Source organism: Atractosteus spatula, chromosome 9 (genome assembly GCF_055471065.1).
Source record: "Atractosteus spatula isolate fAtrSpa1 chromosome 9, fAtrSpa1.hap1, whole genome shotgun sequence".
Taxonomy (NCBI): Eukaryota; Metazoa; Chordata; class Actinopteri; order Semionotiformes; family Lepisosteidae; genus Atractosteus; species Atractosteus spatula.
The window spans coordinates 44,331,129-44,343,757 of NC_142714.1; the positions used below are offsets into that span (position 1 = coordinate 44,331,129).

The following is a 12,629-nucleotide window of genomic DNA, read 5'->3' on the forward strand; positions in this document are numbered from 1 at the left end:
TCCCTGTAGTTTCTGATAAAACCCTGGTGGAATCACAACCCACAATGCCAGCACTTGGCCAACCCAGTTGAGAAAACCCTTTTATAGCAGGAAAGTAATATAATCCTAAATCAATTCATCTGGACTATACAACTAAAGCAGCATCCCAAGTGCTTTTTTTCTGGTTGAGCCAGAAGCTTAATCTTCATCTTTCCAAATACAAGAAACGCCTTTTTTACATAATTCGCACTTTCACGCTTACCTTTGGTTAGCATTGTCATGTGATTGCTTTTCTGTTTTAATCTGACTTTTATCTGCCTTTGTCATTATGTGAACTGAAGTTATTTGCATGTCAATCCTGAATACCCAGTGATAATAAGAATGCAATTATGCACTTCCCAGAAAAGCTAATCATCAGCAAAAAAAAAATTCTATGGAGACTGGGAAAATGCACAAATGTGACAAAATTACTAGATTTTTCTGTAACAGGTTTAGATGTGAACTGTAATGTTTATAAGCTTTACATTTGTGCCTTCCAGACTATACTACTAACATTGCCTTTCATAATTCTACATAGTGATTTAAACGCAACAAAGTAAAACTGAAATACTGAGTCACTAACCTTGCTCAACCTCCAAGATATTCAAACATATTTTTCATTTTAAATAAAAACCTATATGAAAGACTTATATGTCTATCATGTATTAGAGCACAAATGTGCTGTACATCTAAATGAAATGAACACTCCAGAGGCTTCTTGTGAAGCATCTTAATGTATTATTCTTCCCAATTAAGGAGAGCCCTTGCTGGTTGCTAGGTAACTACTAAACGGAAAATGTATGAGAACAGCATATTTGCAAAACACTAATGGCATAAAAAGGAAAGCTGGCTTTTCCAAGGTTGTTATGTGCGGTACATTACATTTATTCTCATCTCTATGTAGACATCTGCTATTGGGCATAACAGCTAGGATTTACTTAGCTTCTTTGTAAATGTTACCCTGTGTTTTATTTATCCTATTGTATGCCTTTTTTACCTGTGATCCTGGGCAGTATACTTGAGGAGCTCAGCCAGCTGCAGAGGGTATTTGCATATCTTCTGCACCGGCGTGAGCAGAAAGCCATCGATAGCAATGTCGATCATCTGCTGAAGAAGACGACAGGCTTCGAAGAAATGCTGGTACCTGCCATCTTTCATCAGCTTGGAGAGCTCCATACATGCATCCAAATGATTATTACAATACTCTGAGTAAATCCAGAAGCCGTCTTGCTGCAATACAAATAACAATGAAATAGGGAAAGACAGATCAGGTGAGAACTATAGAGAATCAGTCTGCAAAGTGAGAAGCACAGATTATATAAGGAAGCTAAACGCTCAATAGCAAGAGACCCATTGAAAGCAACTGCTCTTATTAAATGAAGGTGTTCTGTGTCATACTGCTCTGGAAAGATGACGGATTACAGAGTTTATATGGGACAAAAGATCACGTATGAGAACTCACAAGAAATATTACCTTGTAGAAAAACTGTTACGTCACTGACCACACTGTTAATAAAATAGTCATACTGTAGGAACAATATTTTTTTTCTGTAGAATTACTGTAATTGTACCATAAAATTCTTTGCATTTATTTTTTTATGCACCAACCGATGTCATCACATTAACTTTCATTGGATGTACTTTTATCCATATATTAGACTTGAAAACTTTAACACTGTCTCATTTTAAACAGAAATGTTCATACCTTTAAAAATTAAGTAAGAGAAATTACTTAGAAATGTTAGGTGCAGTATATTTATATCCAATGACATCACATTTGTCCCATGTTAATGAAGAATACAATAAAAGGAGTCTGGTAATTTGCTGATTAACTGTATAACTCAGCAGAATTCAATTTCTAAATATTGCTCTGTTATTATGAGACTTCACAAAGCTTTCCTATTGGACCATAACTTTTCTTCAACCTTCAAAATGCTAATTTAGATACAAAAATATTTTGCTTTAGCATGCTGAACAGAATGGCAGTGTTTAAATATATAAATAACCCTTCAAAAGTGGATTGTGTCTTGCAGACAAAGACATCTAAGCAATGTTATGTGTTTTAAATAATTACAAGCCACATTTGGGTGTTATCAGACCAGTCATGTGAAACCAGCAATGCTTACTTTAATTGGAAAGCACTTTATCTTAAAATTGGATTAATATGATTTGTGCTTTGGATTTACTTAATCCTAAATTTCTATCAAGACTGACTCCAAGCACTATTCACTCCAGTTTATGAAAACCTGTAAGCATCACTGCATTTATACAGTAAGCAGGGAATCAGTTTTAAAAGACAGCATTGTTCACAGATTTGCTTTATTTCTCATAAGAAGCATCATTAATGTTCCTGGAAGATATCACAGACTGTGTCATAACCATTCATGTAAAGTTGACAGTCCTTGATCTTTTGATTCAAACCCTGAAAAGATTACGTTTAACATTTTAACGTCTGAAAATGATGATGGCATCTGGAATATTAAACCAATTATTAAAATAAAAGTCATTTAAAGCCTTTTGGTCACTCCAAAGGATAATTTTCATTTGCAGGTGTAATGATGTTTCAATCAATAATCAATATTTACACTTAGTACAGTATAATCATATTCAGTTCTTGTGATTAGGCAGTCAAAACAGTAGCCAACAATCATTTTTTCAGACTGCATGAACCAGAACATTCCAGAACTCAGTGTCACATACTGTGTACTCCATGAAGTTTTTCAAATCCATAAGGCATTTTTTTAAAACACTTTCTACTAAACATTATTCATTGTGTTTAAATACAGTTTATCTATTTTTCTATGGCTTAATCTGTTGGTCAGATTGTATATGAGCCTGTCTACATTACAGGATTTAAATTTTCCTCACTGTCAGAAAATCTTTCATAGTTAATAACTGTGTATTAACTATATATTTTGCTGTATTGATGAGAAAATACATACAGTAGTAGTTACCTATAATTATTGTATGTTTGTACTATTTACAGTAGCACTCTCATACATTATCCACAGTTACCTCTGAGTTTCCAAAACTTCATTTTAAATAGTAAAATATTATATTAAATTGCCTTATTTTATCATTAAAAGGAGATCACTGAGGATCTATCTTGCTGATAACATTTCTGATTTTCGCCTAAGACTGGTAAAAAAAAAACATCAAACAACCTCTAATGGTCAATAAAGCAAAAGTTGTCAGGTGTCTGATGAAATGATGTCTGGCATAATTAAGGTTAAGCAATTCCAATGCTCCTGTGTGCAATGCTCTGTACTTACATGTTCTAGAAAGCAAGGTCCAATTTCACTAAGATGAGGTTCTTCAGTATTGTACTGCTTCTCCAGATCACGTACAAATCCCATTTGAAATCTGTAAATGTCTTCGATATTCCCAAAGATAACTTTCAATTGATCATCACTGAACATGTCTCTTCTTTTTCGGCATTGCTTCAAGTAACCCTAGAAAGAAGAAATTAAACAAAATATCAAAATTAATATCAGTCACTACATTACAAGTAAAACCACTTTTAAATTTGTTTTTAAATGATTGCTCACTCGGGAATACTCCATCTTAAATTTTATCAAGCAAGGAACCATTTTATCTTGTGGAAGAAAAGTGAAAAACACTATTTCCATATGAGGGAGCTGTTCAGAAGATGAGTCATGAGTGTCATTATAAGAGTTCTATGACTACCACAGAACTACTGGTGATTAAGCACACACCTTTCTGCTTTAGTATCTTTTAAATGATTATTTGATCTCCTTCTAAGGGGGTAACTGTAACTAGGCTATTTTATGTCTCTGTGTGAAACCCATACTTTTTGTATGCATCCATATTGTAGATATTTCTTCATCTTTATTAAATTATGTCTTTTAAAACTGATTATACGATTGCACCACGTTCAAATCAGTGAGCGGAAACAATAATACAGATACAGTATGTTACAGATCATGGTGCATAGTGATTGAAATACTGTGACAAGCATAGCTTTGAACCAATATCCCTGCATACCTAGAGCATGCAGTCAGTGCAATCAGGTCATGCACTGCATGACCAGACAGATCTAAATTTTGATATTAACGTGCATCAAAAATATTTAATTATATTATTTTTCTGTTTGCCCATCATACATAGTTTATGTTGCAGAGTGGCACTAATCTGATTAGTGCTATCATCGTAGTACCCATTATCTTGCCACGCTACATGAGCTCAGCATGTCATATCAGCCATTCCAGTATCTTACTGTTACTGTGCTGTGACGTCAACAAAATTTACTAGTAAAACAGCATGACAGTTAGCACATGCACAGTACATGTCAATGTGTACAAATTCCTCTTGGTAATCTCATTTGTCCTATTTTATTACAAGAAATGCAATACAATCTACGTATTATCTTAGATATTACATAGCACATTTGGCTTTTTAGCTTCTATAGGTTAAAACACACTAACAGGTTATTCCTGCATTGCTTTCTTGAAAATGCACCACATGCCACTTATGCATACAGAACTATATGTGGACAACCTTTTGCTCTTGTGCTTTACTGCCTTAAATGAACAGATGAATTTCCATGACCTTGACCATACTTCACTCCATAAATATATGTATTACCCTGGTTATGTAAAAACTTTAGTTTTCTGCCTTTCAAACAGCAAGTTAAGACAGTGTAGAAGGCAATATAAAAGAATGTCAGTAGTGAGCAAGCCAATGGAATAAAAAATGACTGCAGGATGACAGATAAAGAAAATCTAAGAGCATTTTAAGTACTTTTTCGTGTATTCCCTTAGGAGCACCGCTTGCCAGGAACAGGCAGAACATGTAGAAATAAAGTCCCTGTTACTATCCTAATAATGCATACTGTGTGCAGCCAAGACTGGAGACTGAGGATTGATATAATGCTGCTTCAGAGCTCCACTCTTGAGCTGAATGTTGACCCTTCTCAATCGCTACTTCTCAGGTTTCACATCATAATCCTTTACATTTAGCATCCAGACAACAATTTCACCTCGCCTGCCTTGTTAAATGTAAACTAGTTCCATGTAACCTGTGCTCCACAAGATTTCAAGTTTCCAAAATCCAATCCTCCTTCTTTCTTAACAAAAGTAAATGAAAAAACAAGTTTTAGTACTGAGCTCCATGGTCCAAAGGGGTCGCTTATGACTTCCTCTAATGTATCAGAACCACCTATTTTAAAGCTAAATAAATTGATGCTTCAACCTAAAGTATATTTTGAGTTACGAAATGAAATGAGGCTAAACGTTTGTTTAAAATCATAATAAAGAATTATAAAAATAGTGCACTTCAAGTGTTAACATATACTACCTGCACAGTCCTACTATTGCTGTCCAACATACATTGTCCATAATGTGATTTTCTACATTTTACTTTTTTGTTAAACTATGATTATGTTTATAAAAATTGCTTCTTGTAATTATAGTCACAGCTGATTGCCAGAACACTACACGTACAGTTTAGTAAATTAGAATAACACAAGTTTTAAAATACAAAGCAAAAATTATAGATTAAGACATGGAGCAGGCAATTATACCGTGCTAAATCATCCCAATATCTCAATATGTATGTAGTCCTCTGGCATAATCCCTAATAATGTGGAGAAACCCTTTCCAAAGGATCTTTTGCCAGCAAGAAGAAAAAACAAAAGGTAACACTTTATTTAAATGTGGCCTTATTCAGTCAGCATAACACCATTTGGAAGCTATACAGTATATGACACTTCATTAACACTTGTAACTGTTTCAAAAAACATATGGTACTTTGCAAATTAATCAGACCCAGACTGAAATTTTTGTCAAACTGGAATTTCTTCTTTCCAGTCATGACACTTGAAGTAGCAATTAATATTTTGATATATACTGTACAATCTACTCCACACATTCAAAGCAAAACATCAAAAGCAAATAAGTATACATATAGAGTAAATAAAATAACCTATTTAAAGAAAAATCAAAGTCATGATTTCTCAAGTATTTAACCCGTTTATCAATTAATTTAGGGGCATTAAATACCTTAACGAGACACATTAGGTGAGTGGTCTTTATCTGTGTCCAATAACAACAGTTCACATGATTTGAGAATAAATACCCCTGTCTCTGTAAGGTCCGTCAGTCAGGTAATGAATTTCAAGGAAAGATTTAACCATGAACATTTAGGAGCTTTCATAACAGCTCAGGATTAAAGTAGCATAAAGGCACGGATCACAAGGGTATAAAATTATTTCAAAGATTCTGAATATCACTTTGAGCATGGTGAAGTCAAAGAACTACTTCATTAAGAAGTTAAAGGCACCTAGACAGCCTAGATTAGAGTGTCCCTCCAAACTGAGCTGTCGGGCAAGGGGGAAACTGGGAGGAGAGATGCCACTGTGAGGCCAAGGGCAATTTTGAAATAGTTACAAAGTTCAGTGGCTGAGATGGGAGAAAATATCAATGCATCAACTATATTCTGGTCAGTCTACAAAGGGGGCTTCTAAAAAATAACTGAACCCCGCATGTACTTTTTTGCAAACTCCCTTACTGTTTCTGCAAACATGTGATGAAGGCTTAGTAGGAGGCAATATTCCAACTTTTTCGTACAAATCTACAAAAAAGAATTGCATTTGATACAAACTCATTACAGTTTACCACTGAGTCAACATCAACTCCAGTGTCAAGTATAGCGGTGGCAGCATAAGGAACTGGGGACATACCGTTGATGGAGCAAAGTAAATATCATCTGAGAAGAAAACCTGCCTTCAGAATTAAAACTTTGACAAAAATTAAACTTTCAGGGGGACATAGTGAAAGCTACACTGAAGTGGTATAAGAAAAAAGGTCAAGTCCTTCTGTGGCCCAGTTAAAGTCCTGACTTGAATTCTACTGAGAATCTGTGGAAGGACTTGAAAATTGCTGCTCACAAGTGATACCCAAGCAACATGGGATATCTTGAGCAAAATGGGAAAATATTGCACCAAGCCGATGTACAAAGTTGTTAGATGCATACTGAAAAAATAACTTGCAGCTATAATTTCAGCTTCTACCAAATATTGAGTTCATGGGTCTGAATACTTGTGCAGTCAACATATTTCAGTTTTTTCTTCTCTTTAGGATTTGCTGATACATGTTACACTTTGATTTTCTTCAGTTTGAGCATTCAGATTTTGAATAAAATGTTAATTTGAAAAAATGTACATGTACAATTTTGTCATTTCACAAAATGGACACCACAAGAAGGGTCTGAATACTTTTGCTAGGCACTGTTACAGGATTAAGGTTAGGGTCATTATTAATATTGTTGTGTCTGTCTTTTAAAAAATGAATATATTCTTAACTGCATTTGAAAAAAAGTAATAAATGATTATGAATGTTATTACAGCTATATAACCTATATAACACCACATTCAGATAAAGTGTTACCAATAAAAGAAGCCAGTATGTTGTCCTAAAGAACATGTAGTAGTTTTAATAATGTAAATACACTTGCTTAAATGTTTCAAATGTATAAAATTCAAGTTTTCAATATCCTTTGCATAACATAATGAGGAACTGTAATATACTTTACAACATCTGCCCTACATTCTGAGTGGCATTTTATCAGAGAAATATATACTGTATATATGTAAGGATATAAGTAGACAGACATAGAGCTTTTGGTGTTGAAATTTTAGGTCTGTTAAACTCTTGAGAATCCTTGGAAAATGTAAATTTAATTACAGAAAATCCACTTTTTCACAGCACAGTAAATACAACTTTTTAAGTTAAAGAACAACAGATGGCACAATGTGCCCTGTGAAAAGAAAAACAAGATATCCAGAAGCAGCAGAAATAGCAAAAATGAATGACAATTCTAGTCATCCCTTATTATCTGCAGTTTAAAATACTGAAGCAGTGGGTGTTTATTCTGGCTGGTTTAATAGCTGCCAAAAATTGTGGAGAGTTAAAATTGCACCATTGAATCCAAATGACACTAAGTAATGAGTAGCCATGGATGTGTCAGATCAGAGCACTGCAGTAGGAATATGCCTGAACTGAGAAAATCATGATTTGTCTATGTGTTGTCAGTTCACTGACTATCAAATTCTGGATTTAAAAATTCTGTTTTTTTCCTCCCTACAAGAGTCAACTGGGTTACTCAAATGTATGTACTGTGTAGTGAAAAAACAAAACCCTGAATAAATGATTAGCATGTAACTTCCTTAATGTAACTAAAGTTCTTCCTACTGTAAATAAATGTTTTTAAAATATTACAAAAGACCATAGTATCTATGAATGCTGTAACTAGCTGACTTTGAATCCGATAGGGAAATGAGGCCCTACTTCAGGCTAAACCAGAAGGCCTCTTTGATCTATCTGTGCTTTTAACCTCTTAATTAATACTTGTAGGATTTTGTGTGTTTCGCTGCATAAAATTAACACTTCCCCAGAGAAAAACAATGCTAATCATATAAACGTACCAGTTCTGCTACTCTACTTTGACAATTGTAATGTCAGGAACTATATGAGGACTAAGGAGCAAATTCATTTTTAGAGGAAGCCTTATGTCTGAATAGTATTATCAGCAGCAGTTCCTTAATAGCTCCTCAACAAATCCCATTCAAATATTTTTTTCCAGGATACCCCTAATGTGTTGCATTTTATTAGCAAGAGCTGGGGGTGGACGGTGTTCAAGTTTCCTCCTTCTGCTTGCCAATGCTACAGTATTCTTGAGAGCTGGCGTGATGAATTATCATGACAAGTAATCATCCGAGGCCAAGGATTCTCAAGGCTGATAATTAAGCTTCATAAAGACCAGCAGTTTTAAGGTAAGACACAGTTATGCAGTGTAAGCATCAACAGCTGTACTGGCTGGTAGATCTGCTGCTGTCTAATTAGGGCCAAGACTTTGTTGATTCCTAGCTAGGGCAAAAATGGTTCAATGAAAGCAGGTGTTTATTTTATGCAGCTTTTGGAACATCATATCAACTACAATGAAGCAAATGGACAGAAAAAGCAAGCCCCGCTGAGGCTACAGAATGAATACTCTTTACTCCAGGCTTACCTCACAGATATCCTTCAGGTGCTTAATGTAGTGTCTCTCTGTGCTCATAATTTCATTGATCACATTGGCCCTCATCTGATCCCTGTTCTGGAGAGGCCTTCCAAGACACAGGCAGTCGTTGCTGGGATCCAGGTGGCCATTTTGTACCTCGTTGCTCCCCTCTGCTGCTTCCACACCATCTTCCTGGTTTACCCATAACTGGTGACATTAAATGTAGAAAGATGAGCACGGTAACATCATTACACCATTCAAAGGTATCACTCACCCATATTTTAACAAATATATCCAAGAGAAACATTGGCCAGCTGTACAGTAGTAGGATTTGTAAGTAGTAGTTAGGCTTTCACCCTCAAGCAGTTTATAATGCAGTTAGTCACATGTGTGAAATCAATACAATAATGCAATTACCAAAAAAGTATAAAAATAAAGGACTTGCTTTAAGAGACTGTAAATGACATGAGCCCCATGAAATATAAAGCTAAATCCAATTAAAGATTGAAAGGGAACAAACATGAAGTAAAATGGAGACTAAAAAGCAGCTACTGTAAATTACAATACAGGTCTTGATAGATAGATAGATCACTTTATTGGCCAAGTAAGTTTTCACTTACAAGGAATCTGACTTGGTGAGTTGCTCATACACTATATATGTACTGTATACAGTATACTGTATAGTGCTGCAGTTCTAGGATAGGTTTGGCACTTTATGTTTTTTAAATATAAACTGTTTTGTATAATGGCTTCTGAAACATCTTTTCTGGACATTTGGATAAGCTCATAATGAAGCAAGGTCTTCCTCTTTAGGGCATGAATACTGAAATATCTTTTAGACACTGTCATGACTGGAAAATTAAAGGACATGTTTCATTTTGGGCAAAATTCGCTGTCAGCCTACATAATGAAAAGGGGCAGTACTACACTGAAATGCATTTCAAGTCATGTTTTATGAATATAATTTGTAAGGCCAAAATATGTTTTATGTTTCACGTTTGATCGACCCACTGTTTAAGGCAATAGAGCAAACACTATGAAAACTGCTGGAGTTAGATGATATTTGATTTTACCAGGTGTTCTGCATTTTCTCTGCTGCATGTATCAGGAAAAGCACTAAATTCTTATCGATTTGATATCCCATGGGGTCATTCTAAGTGCAGATTTGCATCAAATTTCCCTCACCACTTCTCTGCAGTACAACAAAGTTGATGATAGACAACAGCAACATTTGCCAAATGCTTTTGAAAGAATCTGCGAGGGAGCCAACAGACCATTTGTGTTGTTTCGTTTAATAGAAATAATACAGAAGTTTCTAGGAGAGAAAGTTCAAATGCTGTCTAATGTTTAACTGCATTACAGATAAATGAGCATTTAATATTTTTCCCCTTTCATACAAAATTCCTTCTTTTTCTCAAATAAATTAAACTTAATCACCACAAAAAAGTAAGATGTATTAATTTTCAGTTAATGCAGATCCCCTTGTTTTATGATCAATGCCCCAACTAACCCTTCATGAAACACAAGGGTGTATTGGGTGTACACCTGTATTGGGTGGCTACATTACGAGCTGATACATCAGTTAGTGAACTTAGTAATAAAACGTCTTATTGAATTTATGAGGAACTTTATAAATGTCCTACATTTACATAAGGGATTCTGTAGAATCCAGAGAAGGTTCAGACACAAGGTTTAACACCTCAGCTCATTTGAAATGTTGTATGGGATCATTAATCACCAAGTAATCAGCTCATTTAACACCCCTTCTGAAAGTCAGCACCTCGCACAGCTCAGTCCTTTGCCACTATTGATGGGGATTGGAACTTCTGGACCAGACACTTGCCACTACTGTTCCGTCATATATCCCGTATCTCTTAGGTAACAGAAATGCTCAGTGCAACTGAGAAAATGTTTTTTTCCCCAAACAACAATGGAATACAGCCTTTTAGGTCTAAATTCCTTTATGCACATTAATAGCAAACAGGAATTGGCTTATCTTAAAATTAGAAGTCATAAATAAACTGTCTTAGGAATCTCAGCACACACCAAAAATGTTTCATTTCTAATGAAAAACTGGACCAAAAATCAATCAATGCACTTTGATTGATTGATCGTATTAAATCTTAAATTAAATGAAAGCTGCTGTACATATATTGTACCTACCTTTGAAAATGTTGTACCTATTTGTCTTTATACATATTAATTGTACAGTATATATGTATGATACAGTATACAGTATAACGTATGGTACAAATGTGAATGGTATAGTAATTTTAAGGATACCTTTTCCATTCCCAGACCGTAACGTGTCATAAAACATGCACCTTCAATACAGAAGATACATCCATATAGAAGATTCAAAATAATCTGTAATCATTTTGGATGGTTTCCAGATGATTTCAGATACCTCCAACAAGGGGCACTAATGCACGCATTGTAATATAAGAACTTCTGTTCAATTAAACTGCTTACAGCTCTTCCAAACTACAGTACATTTCAGAGTAAAAGAAAAAACAGACATAAGGCCATTTGAGTAATCTATCTCCATTCCATTGAGACTATTGTCCATATCACAGCAATGCAAGTCTTAGTTGCTGCCACATACATTTTACTTTTTATCCTAACACAATTGTGTCCTATTAGAAATTGTGTTAGAAAATGTTAGAAGTTAAATGTTACCTTAGAGGTACTTAGAGAAAACTGAAAGAAAATCTGAGGGTTGGCCAACCTTTTCAAGTGGAAAAAACAAATTACTGTCAATACAAAAAACTAAATTTCTAGATTTTTACACATTTTATACAGTATTTGAAAATACTGTATATGAGAAACTGAAACGTATTAGTGCAACAAACTGAATACTCAGCTCTGGAAACAAAACTGTCACTTTGTGTATTCCTCAAACAAAAATAATTTTGGTGTTTATTGCTGGAGGACTTTGTTCCTGCTCACTTCAAGGGTACAAAGCTGCCTCATGTACCATACAAATCTGAAGATAAGTATACCATTTTGACCTAACCATACTCTTGCTATTAAAGAAAATATTAATTCTGTATGAAACTAAACTGTGCTATGGAACATTATTATATCTTACTGTATCTGTAATGGATCTGGTTGAGTGGACTTCTTACCGCACAAACAAAGTGGCTACCGCAAGGGGTCAAAAAAGAGTCACTCTAAAAGACTTTGGAAATGGTTAATTATAGAGTTAGGGTGACAGGGTGGTACAGTTGTTAGCATTGTTGCCTCACAGTGATGGGCCCCTAGGTTCAATTTTTGTGGTAGATGGATTTTTTATGTTCTTTCCATGTTCATGTGGGTTTCCTCTGGGTGTTTTGATTTCCTCTCACAGCTTTTGTAAAATTGGCTCTGGTGTGAGTGTGTGCATGTTTGTAGCTGTGTGTACCCTGCGATGGACTGACATCCCATCCAAGGTATATCCCGCCTTGTGTCCAATGTTTCCCAGGATAGGCTCTGGGCCACCATGACCTTGAATTGGATAAGCAGTTATTGAAATTGATAATGATCACTATCATTAACACATAAGTATTTTTGTATATGTCTCTGTACTGCACGGACCCAAGGATATATTAGAA

At 35.0% G+C, this 12,629-nt stretch overlaps 1 protein-coding gene across 3 annotated transcripts in view; it reads right to left on the reverse strand.

Annotated features, from left to right (window-relative positions):
- arhgef9a (Cdc42 guanine nucleotide exchange factor 9a) overlaps positions 1-12,629 on the reverse strand; it is a 152,819-nt gene that overhangs the window by 32,708 nt on the left and 107,482 nt on the right. For all 3 annotated transcript variants that reach the window (XM_088925174.1, XM_088925175.1, XM_088925176.1), the window contains 3 exons: positions 9,046-9,243; positions 3,291-3,470; positions 1,016-1,248 (listed from right to left, as the gene is read on the reverse strand). In XM_088925174.1, coding sequence (XP_088781300.1) covers positions 1,016-1,248; positions 3,291-3,470; positions 9,046-9,243 — 611 coding nt within the window. The remainder of the gene's footprint in view (positions 1-1,015; positions 1,249-3,290; positions 3,471-9,045; positions 9,244-12,629) is intronic.